The sequence below is a fragment of the Haliotis rubra genome, unplaced genomic scaffold, assembly GCF_003918875.1.
Source record: "Haliotis rubra isolate DU_JTF1 unplaced genomic scaffold, ASM391887v1 Scf686, whole genome shotgun sequence".
Lineage (NCBI taxonomy): Eukaryota > Metazoa > Mollusca > Gastropoda > Lepetellida > Haliotidae > Haliotis > Haliotis rubra.
Genome location: NW_025767397.1, coordinates 354,228 through 371,511, shown reverse-complemented (window position 1 = coordinate 371,511; position 17,284 = coordinate 354,228). Strand labels below are relative to the sequence as shown.

General features: G+C 40.2%; 1 protein-coding gene across 1 annotated transcript; it reads left to right on the top strand.

Moving 5' to 3' along the window:
• The first annotated feature begins 2,426 nt into the window (after positions 1–2,426).
• LOC124258187 lies at positions 2,427–15,411 on the top strand. Its single transcript, XM_046692243.1, has 6 exons — positions 2,427–2,507; positions 3,099–3,154; positions 11,199–11,273; positions 13,418–13,502; positions 13,800–13,948; positions 14,183–15,411. The coding sequence occupies exons 1-6, from the start codon at positions 2,485–2,487 to the stop codon at positions 14,380–14,382; spliced, it is 588 nt and encodes a 195-aa protein (XP_046548199.1). The 5' UTR covers positions 2,427–2,484; the 3' UTR covers positions 14,383–15,411.
• Positions 15,412–17,284: the final 1,873 nt, after the last annotated feature.

The following is a 17,284-nucleotide window of genomic DNA, read 5'->3' as shown; positions in this document are numbered from 1 at the left end:
ACTCACTCACGCAGTCTTAAAAACAACAACGAAATAGCAACAAAAATCGTTATAGTTTAATCTTCCAAACAGACAGGTCCAGACATTGTTTATGTAATCTTGACAGGAGTATAATGGCGGGAGTGTGGATATATCTGAAACTATCATGGTCAGAAAGAGCCACTTGAGTTATATTGCCCAATGGTATCAGTGTCAAAATCAACAAATAGCACAGAACATCAGTGTGAGCCTAAACCCATTCAGCTGTTAGGAATAAATTGGCAAATTGAGAAGCAACAAACATTATAATTCCACACAGCACGAGCATCGTCTTCCGGAACAGGACCCAACGCCATGTTTGTTTCTGGACGTGGGTGACCGGAACAGACACTTGTCTAGGCAAACAAGTCATAAAACTGCCGTCACTGGCGACCCATAAACTGACATGTTTGTTTTGATTTTTCGTTGGCGATACAGACGCTTAGATTGACGTATATATTATGCTGATAGTGTTTATCAAACTTGTCTGGAATTACTGAACTGTTAGAAAAGTATTCTCAATTTTGGGTGTTTTATTTAAAAAGATCTCTCATGAGATTAAATGTACACTTGATATTTATTCTAAAATAGCGCCCATATCCGTTGTATTATGTGACAATAGAGTGAAATATTACCATTTGGATGCATACAAAATAATAATAGCTCTAATTTAACTAATATATTTTCTCTGTATGTGTCTATATGCCTACGTAGATATGTACGTATAATTTTATATGTAATATATACGTACATATGTAATAGTTGATTTTAAAAAAACCAACAACAGATTAGGCAAAGTATCATAAAGTATTTGTATAATTATTCTTATAAACAGCTTACTGATTTCATACTTCTGATTTTTATTTTATACTTATACTTATACTACTGTGGAGATCTGGATTAAAATTGACATCTTTAGTAACCCAATGGGCTTGACGCCCAAGGAGACTAACGGGATCGGGTCGTTCGCTTGGTTGACACGTCATCGTATCCCACTTGCGTAGATCGATGCTCATACTGTTGATCACTGGATTGTCTGATCCAGACTCGATTATTTACAGACCGCCGACATATAGCTTGAATATTGCTGAGTGTGGCGTAAAACTAAACGCACTCACTCCGCTCGTGAGAAGGTTGTAGGAAAAAAGTTGGAAAAAAGTAATAGATTTGGGTAGAAAAATAGGAAAAAAGTCATAAACTCAAAAAAGTCAGTATTGATAATATATTTATTCAACAGGTCATTATAATATTAACATCAATAGCACTACATTAATGTCTCTGAACCTAATGTCTCTGATGGCTATTGGATTTTACCACAGCCGTCACAAGCGTCAAACATTACAACGCTGGAGACATAACACGTTATATTTCCTGAAATTTATATTCAGATTTTGTGTATGTATGCATGTTCTAAAAGATGTGTGCGATATGTTCATCATTATAATTTAGTCGCAACAAGCCAAGATGTTGGGTTTTAAAAATAAAAAGCAGTACAAAATTACATTTATAGGGTAAAACAACCTATATATAACACCTTATCTGTGTCGGGCGAGATTCAATAACCTACTTTCCTAAATACACATTAATGTATGCATGTCCTATAGCCTAAACAGATAAAACTCGTCAGGTTACAGGTTTGAAGTAAATGTTTTGTCATCGTTAATTTTGATTCAACCATCTCATCCTCTTAGGTAAATCTGTTTCATCACGAACACAGATAGGTATCTTTCGGAGACATAAAATATTTACTCCTGAGAGTGACACATACAACTTAATGAACTTGTGTATGTGAAACTTAATTAAAACAAATATTGATATCGGAGTCGTCGGAAGGTATCTTTGAAGTTGGTAACACGTTTTGCTAATTTCCGCCATCACACAGGTATACAAGGTGTAAGACGAAGCGAGTAAATATTAACATTGACGACAAAAAGACGGGAACCTCTGCTCACTCATAACCAAACATCCGACAACGCCGCCTTTGATATTCACACCTACGTTCATAACAATTAACCGCAGCCATTCATCCCGTAAGTAAAACCTACATGTCAAAAATACACTGACGATTGGACCAATTTCTTATTGTTCTTTCTTTCACACTTTTCACACGTGAGAGTCAGTGACGCGGCACAGTAGCGTAACAACTGAAAACGCCCGGTAATTTGATTTAATTCCTAATCCCAATCTTTCAACTTAAATGGTGCGCAACGGCGAGTAAAAACAGGCTCATTGTGCAGTGATGACAACTGGGCCCAGCGGAATACGATTCGCACAGCTCATTGGTTGATCGCGGCACGTGACCATGTCAATCAAGAAGTCCTGCCCCCTGGGAATGGGCTAAATCGGTGTTGCAACACGTGGGAAATATAAGCTTACAAACATTGGAGGGATTTGGATGGAGTCAGTGCGTGGGGAAACGTTGAGAGGGGATACAGTTACAATTCACTGGGATATACGGAAATATAAATGGATTTATACACAACTGTCAGGTAAGCAAATGATGCTCTTCTTTAAGTTGTTTATTTCAACTTTGTTTTGGCCACATGACTGAAAACGTATTAGCATCAGCTGATAGGCAAATTAATGGAGGTACGTTTTCTATGTATATTAAACGAACTCTTTCGGTCATGACAAATGTAATTACTGAAATTCATATATACTGTCTATATTTATAATAAATGTTATCAAACTAGACAATAATGTTAATTACCGCAGTATGTACAGACCAACTGGAACTAAAGATAATGCACATAAACACTGTATATATTTGTGACAGTTCAACAGTCTTGTGTATTTAACTAACAGTGGGCGCATTTCATATTAATATTTTCTCACATACTTCATACAGAGGTCAGGAATAGGGCAGTATGAATTTGTTGTTATTATTTGTGTAGACATCAAAGAGTAACTCACGTGTGACTGCAATCTGTCACATGTCATGCTCTTGTCATCATACAAAATCGGACAGGACAGACCTCAAGGCTGAGACGGAGTGCAGCTTGAATAGAAATTGTCGTATATTTCCTGGGTATTGTTTTACCATACATGCAACTTCTATAAAAGGGAATGATGTTTTTCAGATACCTCTGCACCTTTCTGATCTGGATTACGTACTTATCAGAAACAATGTCACATGGTGAGTAATGTTTTTTTTACCTATACAGCATGTTTTGTCGTATTTTTATTTATGAAAGGAAAACTTAATTATAATCTTATATTGAACAACGCGACGATCTTTCGGCCAAAATAACATCACAACACCTATATGCCAGCGTCACCCAGGGGTAACTGCGTTGCGTTTAATCGTTGCCATGGAAATAACGCATTCTTTTCAGGAGGTACATCGCCAACTGGTACTTCCCATGATACAGCGTTACGTTAAAGTATAATGTATTGTAAGGTCCTTACAGCATTCCCGATAGCTATACACTAGGGACGTTATGACGTAACCTTCACCTTTCGGGAACCTGTGATAATGATACCACATAGAGGGTTTATGGTGGAGGGGGATCTCACGTATCAATATTATACCCACTGTGGGCCCTAATTACACAGGATTATAAGGGTCGTGGATTTTGATGAGGACCAGCCAAGGTTCTTGTCCTCCATCCAACTACCGTGTATTGACATGTGCCAACGTAATGGTCGGGGTGAATAGGCGGAAGTTGTTATGCAAAGAATATGTAATAAAGCTTTTTGTCAGACACAGCTAACGGTGGAGGTCACGAACGATCTCATTTTGAACGTAATTTCGGACTGACGATGACATACAGATTACCATTGTTTCAAAATGCATTAATTTGGTTAAAATGATATACCAGGTATGGTTTCTTCCAACTCCAGCCATGAAATGACGAATTTTCACATCCAAGACGGACTTGGACTTACGATAGTCGTAGCTCAAACCCTGGTTGAATTGGTCCCAGTGTAAGACTGGATCTGTTCGTATAAGCAGTATGTGTGTGTTCGCTGGTAATAGCAGATTTACTTGGGGAATTGGAATGATTACCAGGCATTATGAACCAACATTGTATTATAGCCCACGATCTAAGGATCAGACCATTGGTAATATAAACAGCTTAACTGCACACCAGATAAATATCCATTATCGCATTCGCAGATTATTAATAATATTAATTCCAGCTTTTAACGTAACACCACCTTTTATTGCTTTAACAGAAAACTCTGTAAGAAAACATGTCATTAGCGCTGGTCAGCAGGTGCCCGTCAGACCTAAACTCCTCGAGTGACTAGCCGTTTTGTCGCCGACCACTGACACTGGGCAGGGTCCGGTCCAACACATTGTCCTCACGCCCTGAGGGTGTCTTCATTACGATTGACACTTATATATGCCTCTGACTCAAAATCAGATAAATTTCATTCCATTTAATCCGGCTCTGTCGTCAGTAACAGGTGCGTTCTCCTAGAGGGGCTATTTGTACAAGTAGTCAGTTTAACACTGTCCCCCCGGCATACACTGAGAACAATCTTAGGAAAAATCTTAAATTAAATTTATGTAAGAGTGAACTGATGAGAGTCAACATGGCAACACATGTTATTTTACTAGACCCGTTTGTGTTAAAATATATTTACATTAAGTAAATAGTTTACGGACACCACAGGCAGAACAACAGGTTTTAACGGTTGAAGATTTGTCAGAATAACAAAGCTTAGGCTACAAAACATAACACGTTGACAGTTACACCTTTGCATATTTAATACAATATACTCACATATTTAGTAAATAACTGAACCATAGAATTAAACTCGACCTTACATACATGTAATACTCTTTAGCCAGGAATTACATATTGTGCTTGTGTGGACCCTTGATGAATGAAATACTGTTCTCTAAAAAGTTTGGTAGAATATATTTTTTTATCTAAATAGGCGGTATATGGCATAGCCTATGAAACTTATAATAGGTATCAAATTCTTCTCCTAAAATCCCCGAACCCTTGATCTGTGGAATACAGCAGGTTAAAGTGTGTGTTTTTTATTTACTTTCACGAAATACGTATAGATCAGTGCAGGGCATTCTGGACGGATGTAAGTAAAAACACACTTGTAAATGTTATTTACCTGCTTCGGAGAAGCTGAACGTAGTATGTGGTATACATTATAGTACCAAGCTACTGTTACAAGTCTAACTTCTGTTACTTCACTCATGACCTCAAAGAGAGTTTATTATCCGTGAACTCTCCCAGGGCCCATCGTGTAGGTCAAACCGACCCTGATGTAGGTAGAAGCAGCGCGTTAATTCCAGTTCACGGACAATGGAGCATCTTCATCCGACATTACGTGCATGTGCAAGCGTGAACCACTCACCCTCTAGGTAGGCGTATCGTTATTGAGACGAGGAAACGCGGGCTGTTGTAAACAAGGCGAGAGTCGTTATCTTGGGTTTTATCGCCTGTCAATCTGACGTGTTATCTTGGTTTTGATGGATGTCCATCCATATTGAGAAGGGTAGCAGCTATCTCTTTGCCTCGTTATAACGCGCGAAGAATTTTGATTACTTTGAAAGAATAGCTGCCCGGGTCAAGAACTTGGCGTTTTAACAGGGTATTAAGTTTAACAATGCATATCTGATTGAACGCAAGGCAACATCAAAGCGAACTGAGTGGATGTAGTTTTATAGTTTTAGAATTATATTAGTTGGCGTTTGGTCCTAGTTGGTGTTTCATAGGTAAGATGAGATGGACATTCTAGATTTAAATGCCCCGATCATAAGAAGTGGAGCATTTGTACACATCAATACAACGTAGAAAAAGCAGTTAAGACTGAGGTCAGGTTTAGGTTACTTAGCGATCACTGACGTTATATCGAGACCCGCGAGGCTACATAACATCTAAATCTCCGGGCGTAAGAAAGCATACACCAATGTAAACAAACATGACGTGATCAGTCCATGATGTAGTATTACGGGTATCAGATATATGCCTTCGAATTTTTGTTGGCAGTGTTTCGGCAACTGTGGTTTTAAACTAATAACTAGTCTGTCTCACAGTCCCTGAACCACATTCTTTTCCCTACTGCCAAGCCCTCTCTGCGGTGCTTAATCCCTAAATAAAGCAAGTCTAGATTTCCTCTGAATCTCTGGTCTCCCTTTTCAATATAAATTGGCTTGTTTGTTACTATCCAAATTATATATATTCAGAGACTAAGCCAGTTTACCTAATAACGTTTCGAAAACGTTTATATTTATTATATTAAATCCAACTTTCAAGTGTTTTACACAACCCAAGTCAAATGCATATGGCCCCAAGCGTCAACGATTTGGTCAAAGAATGCAGTCTATGATCTTCGAGTATCTTACATAAACACCTATCACAAGCCCAGCTACACAATATCAGATACAATCACAGCTCGTGCTTTTAATTATCTGATAATAAAAACATTTGTCCCCAATTATTATGTTAAAATACCCCAAGGTACCATCATCCCCAGCATTATGTCCCCACACAGCGTTTGAAGTTCCCCGCGGTCTTGAAGTCGGAACCAAGCACGAGAGCATCGCAATGCGTGATAAACGTAGTTCTAATTGATCCCTGTGGCCCACGGGAAAGTTTATAGTGCCTGTTACCAGCGGGAACCGGGGTCGGAGTATTGCGCTATCTGTAACAGGCCACTGTCCATTTATCCGAACATCCCCGGGTCCTCCCATCTGGTCAAGGGGTTATGTTCGCATGAAGCTGCGAGTGACCGGCAACAGCTGCAGATGTTGTAGTTGCAACTGTCACTGCAAATATGTCAGGGACGCCGTGCTTAATATGGTGAAGCCGTTTGAAGAATTGCAGGCATCATTGTAAACATATGGTGTATACATGTTGGGCATGGAAAATGGTAACAGGCTTTTCATTAACATTTGTTGTCCAAGGCTTCGCTCGTAATGCAGTGATCTTAGCAGGACGATTATCGTAAGGCTATGTTATCAACGGGATCCAGGTCTTGAATAAGATTTGATTAAAATCATTTGTTGGTTTTACTTGCCCATGTCTTAAGAGGTGTAGTTAAGCAACACATTCATCGTAATTCCTGGTCAAAAAGTGAAATGAAGATTAATTGCTTCGAAGTAAATGAATTTCTTTAGAGTGTCTCTATTTAACTGGTTCTTTGTTTAGTTAAAACGATATGGTAACCTAACGTTAATCAGAAACATCCCTGAATACTTCAGTCGATGGACCGCGGTTGTACGTTGCTTAAAGCTGCGGCAGATCCAACCGCGGTAAAGAAACACTAAATATCGGATCTCTGACTCTGACGTACAAGTCAGTGTTTACGAGTCAGGGATTTTTTTCGGTGTTTGTAATCACTGCATGAAAACAGGCGTAGGTTTAGTAAACAGTAGCTGCAGCCCAATGTCGATAGCGTACTTCTCACATATACCTCCAAGCTCAGAGTACAGTGACCCCTAGCCATAGAGTTCATTCCATTACTGTCTTATCAGTGTTTGTGCGACTTGGTAAACACCGGAATCGTGTTAATTGTTTCGTGATTATCATATAAAGGTTACATACTTATCACAATGCTGTGCTAATGAAAGAAGCAGGTGCTTTCACGTAAACGTGACGCAGAGCGATGCGAACGTTAAGGGGTCTGAACATGTACTGCGAAGTAAGGTAAAACAAGCAAATTAACGGAGGTTTAATTACATGTGAAATGTAGAGATTCGATGACGTTCAGAACTACTTTCAGTAACTGAGTATATAGTAAACAACTTACGGCGCCATACCCTTTACCCAAATACTCCCAGTAGTCAGTTTCAGTACCTGGACTGCATTATTTTCCATTGGGCCCATCCTTTTCTGCAATGCTAAAGCCTTAAAAAAGTATCAAGTTTAAGTAGCAAGATTAAATCAGGTTCAGGCTCCTCTGGATTACCCTCCTTATTGACCTTTCAATTAGAAAGGTTTTAATGAATTGTTTATTAACAAACTGATATATATCCAGAGACTAATCGTTAGTCTTTACTACGGACTTCGTTAGTAGTTGTCAAAACAAATGTATCTCAACTTTTAAAGTGTATTATTATTTTACTATATTTCTCGAAGTTGTATAATCCAATGAACTCCCAAGGTCTTATATCAGTCCTACAAATGCTTGGACCTGTTGATGTCATGCTAAATAAAGGTACCAGTATATGTGCCGAATCCATTTGTCAACTCTAGCTGCCATCCAGAACCGAATCTTCAAATCATTTAGAACAATAATAAATCGTATTCAGCTTGTTGCACGAACCCTTAACAGGGCATATGTTTCACATTAAACCAAGTGGTCACTCCAACCCTGCAGCATGAACCTCCCCAGCTAGTCAGTGGTCATAAACGTCCATTCACGAGTACCTCAAACGAGGGCGATGTCATCCGCCGCCAGCTGGGAGGACATGATTTATGTACGCTAGATCGTTTTGCACTGAATTTCTCGTTGAACTCTACCACGATGAAGTGGACCAAAATACCTTTAGTGAAGGCACACTTGTAGGTGATGCATATAGGAAGTAGATTTTCCTTTGAACTTAGATTGTTCAAAGTGCGTTTTTCTCTCTTAAAGGTGTGCCATCATATACATGGCAACAACAGCTGGGTGAAAATTAAGCGAGGCGGCCACTTCCTATGGTCGGTCAGCTTTAGGAAATTGTTCTGGGCGCCATTTGTTATTTTAGATGGATATATAATGTTTTAATGTTTTAAATACGTTAACTATATTTCTGGGACTAAATGTTCACATATACTACCTGTTCCTACAGAATATTCGGTATAGCAATAAAGATGGCAGATGCGGAGCGTGACATGTGCTATACGTTATATTCCACACCGTGTAATGGGCAATAACACAAGACTTCATGCAAGGGGCACTGCATGTCATATCGACATAGATATATCAGCATACATTAAGATTACATGAGATACTGTTGAGGGCTGTGATAATGCTGTACATTTGAAACTGGTACTCTAGAATATATGGGAAGTGTAGATTCACCACAGTTTCTGAAAATGAAGAAAGTCTCTGGGCTCTTTTTCATTATATTTTATTATATAATTTAGGAACCGTTAGGAACATGGGGCTAATTTTGATTAAATTTCGGATTAATTAAAACTTGACTGGTTAGACAGTGTTTATTCCGATCTACGTAAAGTTCAAACAAATTAAAATGCCAGTGCAAAAGAATAAACAGTCTTGACTATACTCAGAAAGAAATTCCGTTTGGCGTAAAGGGTAAAATAGTTGTGAAATTAATAGGAACTGATAAATGAAAATAAAGTGATGACACCAGGTGTTGGGGAAGAGGAGAAGCATGTCCAGCCATACCATTATCGCTTCTCTGGGAACAAGCCAGCAGGGAACTAACACCGAGAAGAGGTGGAAGTCTGACAGTCTGATGGTGATTTTGCAACATCCGCTGTCGAGCGTGTATTCATAAACCTGTCCAAGCACTTGATAATTTTCCCAAATATAACCTCCCCAGATCAAACTGATACCAAATCAATCACTCGGAACGGGTACATATCTCCAGTGACGCGGAAACCTAATATTAACGTATATCAACCATGGACGTCAGTCCTATCGCTGTTTGATAAATGAACACCAGTATGCATTGTCCGAGAAAGCAATGTCCAGCCCCATGACATGTAGGTAAATTGTAGGCTTGGACTGACATCCTATACACGGTATTCATATCATGACCACGGTCAGTATACCTGACCTCGCTGACCGAGGTCACGGGAGAGAACCCCGTGTCAGATGGCGCAGTAGAGGTTCCTCTCTATCAGGCTGTTTGTTATGGTTGTCGATGGAAAGCTCTTTGTTTATTTACATTCGTGAATATCCCACATTCTACTGTCCCTGTGACTAATATTTAACTTAAGGTCGCAGGTCATGTGAAACTGCCGTGAAAGTGTACATGCCTTTCCATACTGAAAGTAAACAATATCTGTGACCAATTCTCACAACCTTAATCAAACGGCGATGTTAATTTATTTTCTTTGAATTATTCTGTTTCCTCTAAAGCATTTCAAAGTAGATACGATAACGTAAATGTCTCGTCGCTCCAAAGCCCTATTCTTATATGTGCAGTCTGCGTTACATGCTTTTGATGAGTTACCATGTGGACTAGGTTAGGTTCTAGAGCCTGGGTTCTAATCTGTAACAAATGAGCCACATCTTTCAGGTTTATTTCGAGTGGACAGAAGATGGTACAACAGTAACATTTAATGCCACCAACGGCTCTTCTGTAGCTATACTTGTATCTATTCCGTATTGTTTGGACCAGATAAACCACTTGTTGGCACTAAAGGGCACGACGAAAAACCGTATTTACGACACCTGTTAACACCATTTAACACTGACTTTCAAAAAGAAGAAGAAAGGCTACGATTAAAGGTGCATTAAGAGGTACTACAAGAGGCTTAAATCTTAAAGTCGATGCCAAATCTTTCTTTCCACACAACCATCTAGCAGTTCTGCTGAGAAAGAAGAGTTGTACTAAGGACGCTAATTGTTCGACGCCATTGACGGACGATACTCTCGTAGCCTGAGATTCCAATTAATCTCCGCACGCCCGTTAAAGGATTAACTTGGATCACAAGGTTACGGCTTTAACGCTCATTCTGTTGTGAGGTTAATCCTTTAAGACGCTGCTCTGATTGTTTGAGCCCAGTGGTTGTCCGGATGTAGGAGATGCGATAACGAGGCTACTAAAAGCCGGATCGCGCAACCAGAAAGATACCAGTGATACCATCTCGTTGCTAAATGAATTTGTGTGCGAAATATAAATAACTATCTTCTTGAGAGATATATTAGATGGATATAGTCTCGGAAAGATCGTAAATGATAAAAGTCTTGTAAATATGACCGGTGGTTGCTAAGGTGGAGAGGGCAATTTGCGAGTCTGCGGTGTACATATTGGCGCCATCTTCTTGTCACTTGTCAGTCAGGAGGCAATGCTGTCAAACCATGTCTCCTCATGCCTGTATTTATTCTTGATATATGGACTGATAACCCTGTAGATTTATTGATGTCGTTTCGTGTTTATTAAACTTTACCAGTAACGTCTATCAGAGGCAGCATGCAAAGACACGCTAGAGGAGACTCACTATCATGCTAATGACATCAGGCATCTTGAAGAACGTACCATTGTGCTGAACTAATTAAAACAATATATTTCTTCTTTTTTTCAGACTCACCACGATGGTTAAAGAATATAATAAATTCAAATACAAGAAACAAGCGCTTCAGCTTCGGTTACAAAGCAGGTAAGCAATCAAGAAGAGATGCCTTAATTTAACAATATCTTGAGTGAGTGAGGTTTTACGCCCCTTTTAGCAATAATCCAGCACAGCACTAGAAATAGGCTTCACAGATTGTAGCCGGCTCTTCGGCGTGACGTTAGCGAACGCTTTAACCACTGGGCTACCCCGCCTCCCCAACAGTATTTTGAGTCATCATAAGGTTAATGTTCCAGGAAGACCCAAAGCTAACACATCGGCGAATCCTGACACAAGCAAGGGGTTGAACTATGATGCGTGGTTAGGTATACAAAGCTGCTGCGTGGTTTAATTGGTTTTCTCAATCGTAGCATCACAGGTAGCATCCTGGAAGCTAAACCGCGTGTTAGCTAACTTTCATCACTGGCGCGTGATCAGTTAAGATAAGACAATCTTGCAGAGGGCAAGCCGGGGTGTTTGAACTGATACAGTGCTCGGATGAAGGATGCTTAACGATTACCCACAAACCCCTACCAGTCTCACATCTGTAATTCTGCGGCATGTTTGCAATTTCCCCACTCCGATAATGAACTGCACTCAGGGGAGTCAAAGGCAAGCACGTTTGTGCAGGGATTTCTTATCTCTGTTTTTATTCCTTTAAAAGCTTTTGATGAGGTAATGAATTTGTGTGTTGGTTCAGCGATCTTACAGATATGTGTACATGTACATGTTTGTAGCGTTGTGGCGATTTCGACTCATGGTTGACCTAAGGTTTATGCTGTAAGGATGATCGGGGCTTGTAATGTTGAATAGAGGACAATGAAGCATGTACTGATCCAGCTTCTATAACAACACTAACACCCTTCGCGAAATAGGTTGGGCACGAAAAATATATGAATAACAATAATTGTTTACTTTTTAAAGAACGGATGTTCTTGTTCGAGTTATGTTTGACCCTCTAGTATCACGGCGGGGGACACCAGAAATGGGCTACATTCATTGTACCCATGTGGGGAATCGAACCCGGGTCTTCGGCGAGACGGACGAACGCTTTAAACACTAGGCTACCCCTCCAGCATTTACAAACCCTTACGTCATTTTCATAGATCTGAAAGGGGCTAAGTTTAAAGATACGAATGGGGTGGGATAATATGATCTTTGGTGATTTTGTTTTTAAAAAAACGCTTACGGGTTTTCACAGCATCATGTTAATTCAGACGTTCCTTTTATCAAATATTTTGTTAGTTTGTTCATGGTTTGATCACAGTTGTTAGGATTTGAAAGTAGCATAAACGCTAGCTTATATAAGAAATGTTGAGTAGCTCCACCCTTAAACCATCTTAAGAAAGGCATTACGATTTACACTGCTGCCCGGTGTACAAGTTTGCGATGACCCATGTCTTTTGAAGATGCCTTTCAAGATACAATTGTAAACCGCCGATCTGCTTCAAGAATTACCTTCAAGACGCACCGCCGATCTGCTTCAAGAGCTGTTACATAAACCTAATGGGTTATATATTTGCTCAGTAGGTTTCCTCATACATATGGTATATAGCCATTACATTACAACCATGCGCTATATACTGCCGGTAACGGTCACATAGCGAGATGGCGAATACCAATCACCCACCAACGTTATTCAACGTCCTTGAAAGTATGCCCCTTATAGCCATCAAGGGCAACTGTGGAATATTACGACCCAAGTAACCTAGCAATTCACATCAGTGAAGGAGATTACGCTCCTGATCAAACCAACCCAGGTACCCTAATTGCAATTAGGACCCCGACTGACGCCATTCCTTCCTGTGCCCAACCTTCACAGTTACCTTGACCCCTACTCGGATGCCCTCGGGCGTTTCCGTAAGCTATTGTAAATAGGCATACATTAATCGCTACCGCTATTGTCGTCGTTGCCGTGTTGATGAAAACGGTGTTTGATAATACTAAATTGTGGCTATCTGTTCCATTTAATCTTAAAGGAGTGTACTTAGGGTTTAATAAAGGCGCGCGAGAAATTTAAGACCCGTCATTGCTCATTGTTCGCTTACAAATGGCTACTGATCATTTCTTTACTGAGCAAAATAGAAAGGTTAATCATTTAAAGGAATGTGCATTATCGCGGACATTGTCGGACAGTTTCAGCTTATCAGTGGCTTATTATTGTGTGTTAAAACATATGCTCCTTTTTGCAGAGAACCAATCACCAGAGAAGTATCTCAAAGACTGCTGTAAGAATAACGGATTGTGCGTCCTTGGAAGCTTCTGTCAATGTAAAAAGTAAGCTGAAATGCGTGATACATTTAAAATATGATTTTGTCTTTCGAAATAGTTGGACTTCCTACTTTGGTATGCAAACTTGATTCTTAAAACATGTCAAGTGTTTATTGAAATACAATAGGTCTGATTATATATTGAGTAGTATAATATATCAAGAAAATAAATTAAATATAAAGAAAGAAAAGAAATAGTAAATAGTGGTCGTTTATTTAATGGATGCTCCAGTCACAGCTAGTTAGGAGGTTAGATTAAGGTCCCTTGGGTACAAAATGTAAACAGTTCCGATCGTTGTTTCAGAGAGTTTTACGGACGGTACTGTCAGTATGAAGTGAAGCGAAGCTGGTGCGGCCCGGTCCAACATGGGCAGTGGTTCCGGTCTGACTGCAGCCTCTGTCGCTGCTACCGGGGAAAGTCCATCTGCATGGACGGAGCCTACGGGAAGTGCTGTAAGTTTTCTTAATGTGCCCCTGATACCTTCACCATCACGCAAATGTTTCTTCAATACAGGAAAAAGGAGGACTTAATTACGACATTATTCCACGCCCTGTTTACATCATTGAAAAACCACGTATTTTTCTCTGTAAGAACAATACATGCCAGGTAAAATGATGAAAACCTGTCCCTAATCATAACAATCTCTGCTAAAACTATGGTAATGCATTAACATTTTTCGTCTTCAGCTGAGAAAATATCCAGGAAGGGTTACAAGCCAGAGGACCCCTCGAACATAGTGAAGATCTTCAGTCTAGATGAGAGTGAGGTCTACTTGGAAAACAGCTGGGCAGACGACACTAGCATCGCGTCATCTGTGGACAGACGACATCCTCATCTTACATTCCTGACTCTCGTGACCCTCATCATCAGCATCGGGATCGCCTGAAACTCCAGAACGTCGCAAGGGTTTAAGTACATGGGGCCTCCCATTGGTCCGAAGTGTTGGGGTTACGCGGTGTACCAAGGACACTGGCTCCAAAGTTGTCCGCAGTGATTCAAGGGCGCATGCTCAAACGTGTTCCGCAGTGTCAAGGACACAGGCTCCAAAGTGGTCCCAGTGTTTCAAGGGCACTAGCTCAAACGTGGTCCTTGTGTTTCAAGGACACAAGCTCAAACAGGGTCGACACCCGTAGAAACATTGTTCCACTGAGCTTCTGTAATGCCAAGCTCAGTCATAAAGATGTAGCTTTATGTCCTTTAAAACAGGGACCTCCCGACAAGAATATGAGGTGTCCCAGAATAAGCAAAGGAATGGTTGCTAATGAACATTCCGCGATGGTCCAGTGATTTCTCAAAGATCTCATTATTCCTGAAGCACACATAGCATCACCGGAGAGATGCAGGTTCCAGGAACCTCTCCAGCCATCATGGCTGCCCCCTCCATCCAGCCTCCCATGGCTATACATGTGATACAGATACTGATGAACCCACATCTGCTTATTTATTCCCCAAGTTGACCCCAGTATTACCATTACCATGGTCACTGATTCAATGGAAAATGCTTACGTCAGCAGCTAGGGTTCATCAGTGACACCTAAGTGCCTGTACAGAGAATATTTTCATATTTATTTTATTTATACAACATCTAGTACCCTCCTGTGCCAAGTGAGAAAAACAGTAGATATACCCTAATGTGATTGGGATTTCAAATGTCTGACTTGTGATTGGTCCAGACACCTTCTGCATTAATGTGCTAACGTGTAGTATAGTTGTATATCACATGCCTATTCTTTCATGCTATTTCTCAGTCCTTTTTGTTTCATGTCCTGTTCAAACCAAAGTATAGTCACGTAAAATGATTCGAAAAGCTTTTCATCGCTTGCATTATGCAAGTAAGATGCAAATATATATGGGTACGATGAATTTACACATTCAAAGTTTATATTTTATTAATAAATCAATTCGTACAATTTTATATTTTGTATTTTTTTCACGAATGGAATTGGTTTAGGCAGTGGATATTTGCGATCTAAACTGACCGAACCTTTTCGCTGAATATTGAAAACTTTCGGGTTTCTCGACAGATATGCCACTAGAACGGTTTTCTACTCAGTGCATGATCAAACGAGTTCAGTTATGTCCGCTGCACTCCGCAATATTCAAGCTGGACTCAGTCTGAATGTATTGGAGTACGAGATAAATGACTAAATGAAAATCAACCTGCAGAACTGTAATACATGTACGTTTATACATCAGCCATGTCAGCAAGCCAGACCACCCGTTCCCATTAATCGCCCCGAAAGTTTGGGTTGCTGAAGATTAAGTCTGACTCGGGTCTTTACGTGGTCTCGGGTTTACGATTCCATCCGATGTCACACTCTTCTGTGTTTTGTTCTCAAAATCCTTTCATTAATCTAACAGTGTATTTTACCACGGTCACTTTCAGAATTAATGTTTTCGTTGCTCTCATATTCGGTTATTTTGTTTCCGAATTTACCCAGATTGTATACCGTACACGAGTGGAACCTATAGTGCAGACCAATTCTAGGTTGATGTACTGTCCAAGGAATTAAATTCATTAATTTTCAACAGTTATTCAGACGGAGCTCGGTTGGTACGGGTAATGCAAATGTTTGCTTAACATAATGAGGCATCACATGATAAGTGTTAATCGTGAGTGCACATGTCATGACAGAAAATCCACCAAACGGAACAGTTCCGCTGTCATGTCGAGGTAAAAACCATTACTGCGTGTTATCCAGACTCTATAACCACACCTACACACAGTACCAACCGACATCTCTCCAAGATGATGACAATACGGCATGAGTGTGAAATGATCCCGAGTCGGGACACCGGAAGGGATGTCACTCGCCTGGTTCCCGAGGTCTGAAGCGCCAGCGCAGCAGCTTGAATGGTTTTACCTCTGTGTCTTAGATAGCTAAGATACATTGCGTTCATGTTAGAGAACGCTATGTATCTTTGCTATGAAAATTGTGCTCTTCCATCAGGACTGTGGCTTTTTCGACGCCGCCTTATTTCATGATCTATCTACGTTAGACTTCAGTCTGTTCTCAACATGAAAAACAACCAGACTCCAGCCGAACCCATTTTGATTAGGCATTGTAGCCATCGAGGACCTTTTTGGGCAGTTAAGGACAAAACGGTCAAAATTCCTACAAATATAGGGGTGTGTTGTCATTCCATACGAGCCTCTGACCGTTTAGTTCACAGTTTCTAAACGTCATTAACAGTTGGGAAAAATACAAAACACATTTACTTTTCATTGTCTTTATTATCAGCATACCAGTACCATGACCTCAATTATCACACAACACACATCTCCGATCAAACAACTGGAGTTATCTCCCTTCGCATGACTAAACATTCAAACTTACCAGTGCTCAGATCAACAAAAAGTCTTAGTTCTACCACAACCTTCAAGGAATAATGAAAGATACAAGAGTATCTGTGGTATTCCTGTGGCTCCAGTATTCATTCCCTTTAATGACGGTTCTGTCTCCTGGCTCTGTTTAATTGAGGGAGTACCTCTATATATGATAATCATATTCCCGTAATCCACCATACATCAAACTGATGACTTACAATATGGAAGAGTGAGTGAGTGCATGGGTGAGATTGGTTTTCTGAAATATTCTAGCAATATCAGTACAACAACATAAATCTGCATCACACATGGGGAATCAAAACCTTATCTTAGCCCTGTGGACAGAACTACAAGGCTAAGCCACCACATACACCTTCCTGTGGCATGGGAGATGGCCCAAAGAGGTTTTCATACCTCATCATCCCATATGGAAGTTGTAGTTTGACCGAGCCTAGGCCTC

Bases quoted from the DNA above. Each gene is read 5' to 3' on its own strand.
- LOC124258187 (XM_046692243.1), top strand. From the start codon at position 2,485: ATGGATTTATACACAACTGTCAG. The intron at 3,155-11,198 runs GTGAGTAATGTT...TCTTTTTTTCAG, and splicing joins ATCAGAAACAATGTCACATG to ACTCACCACGATGGTTAAAG. The intron at 13,949-14,182 runs GTAAGTTTTCTT...TTTCGTCTTCAG, and splicing joins CGGAGCCTACGGGAAGTGCT to CTGAGAAAATATCCAGGAAG.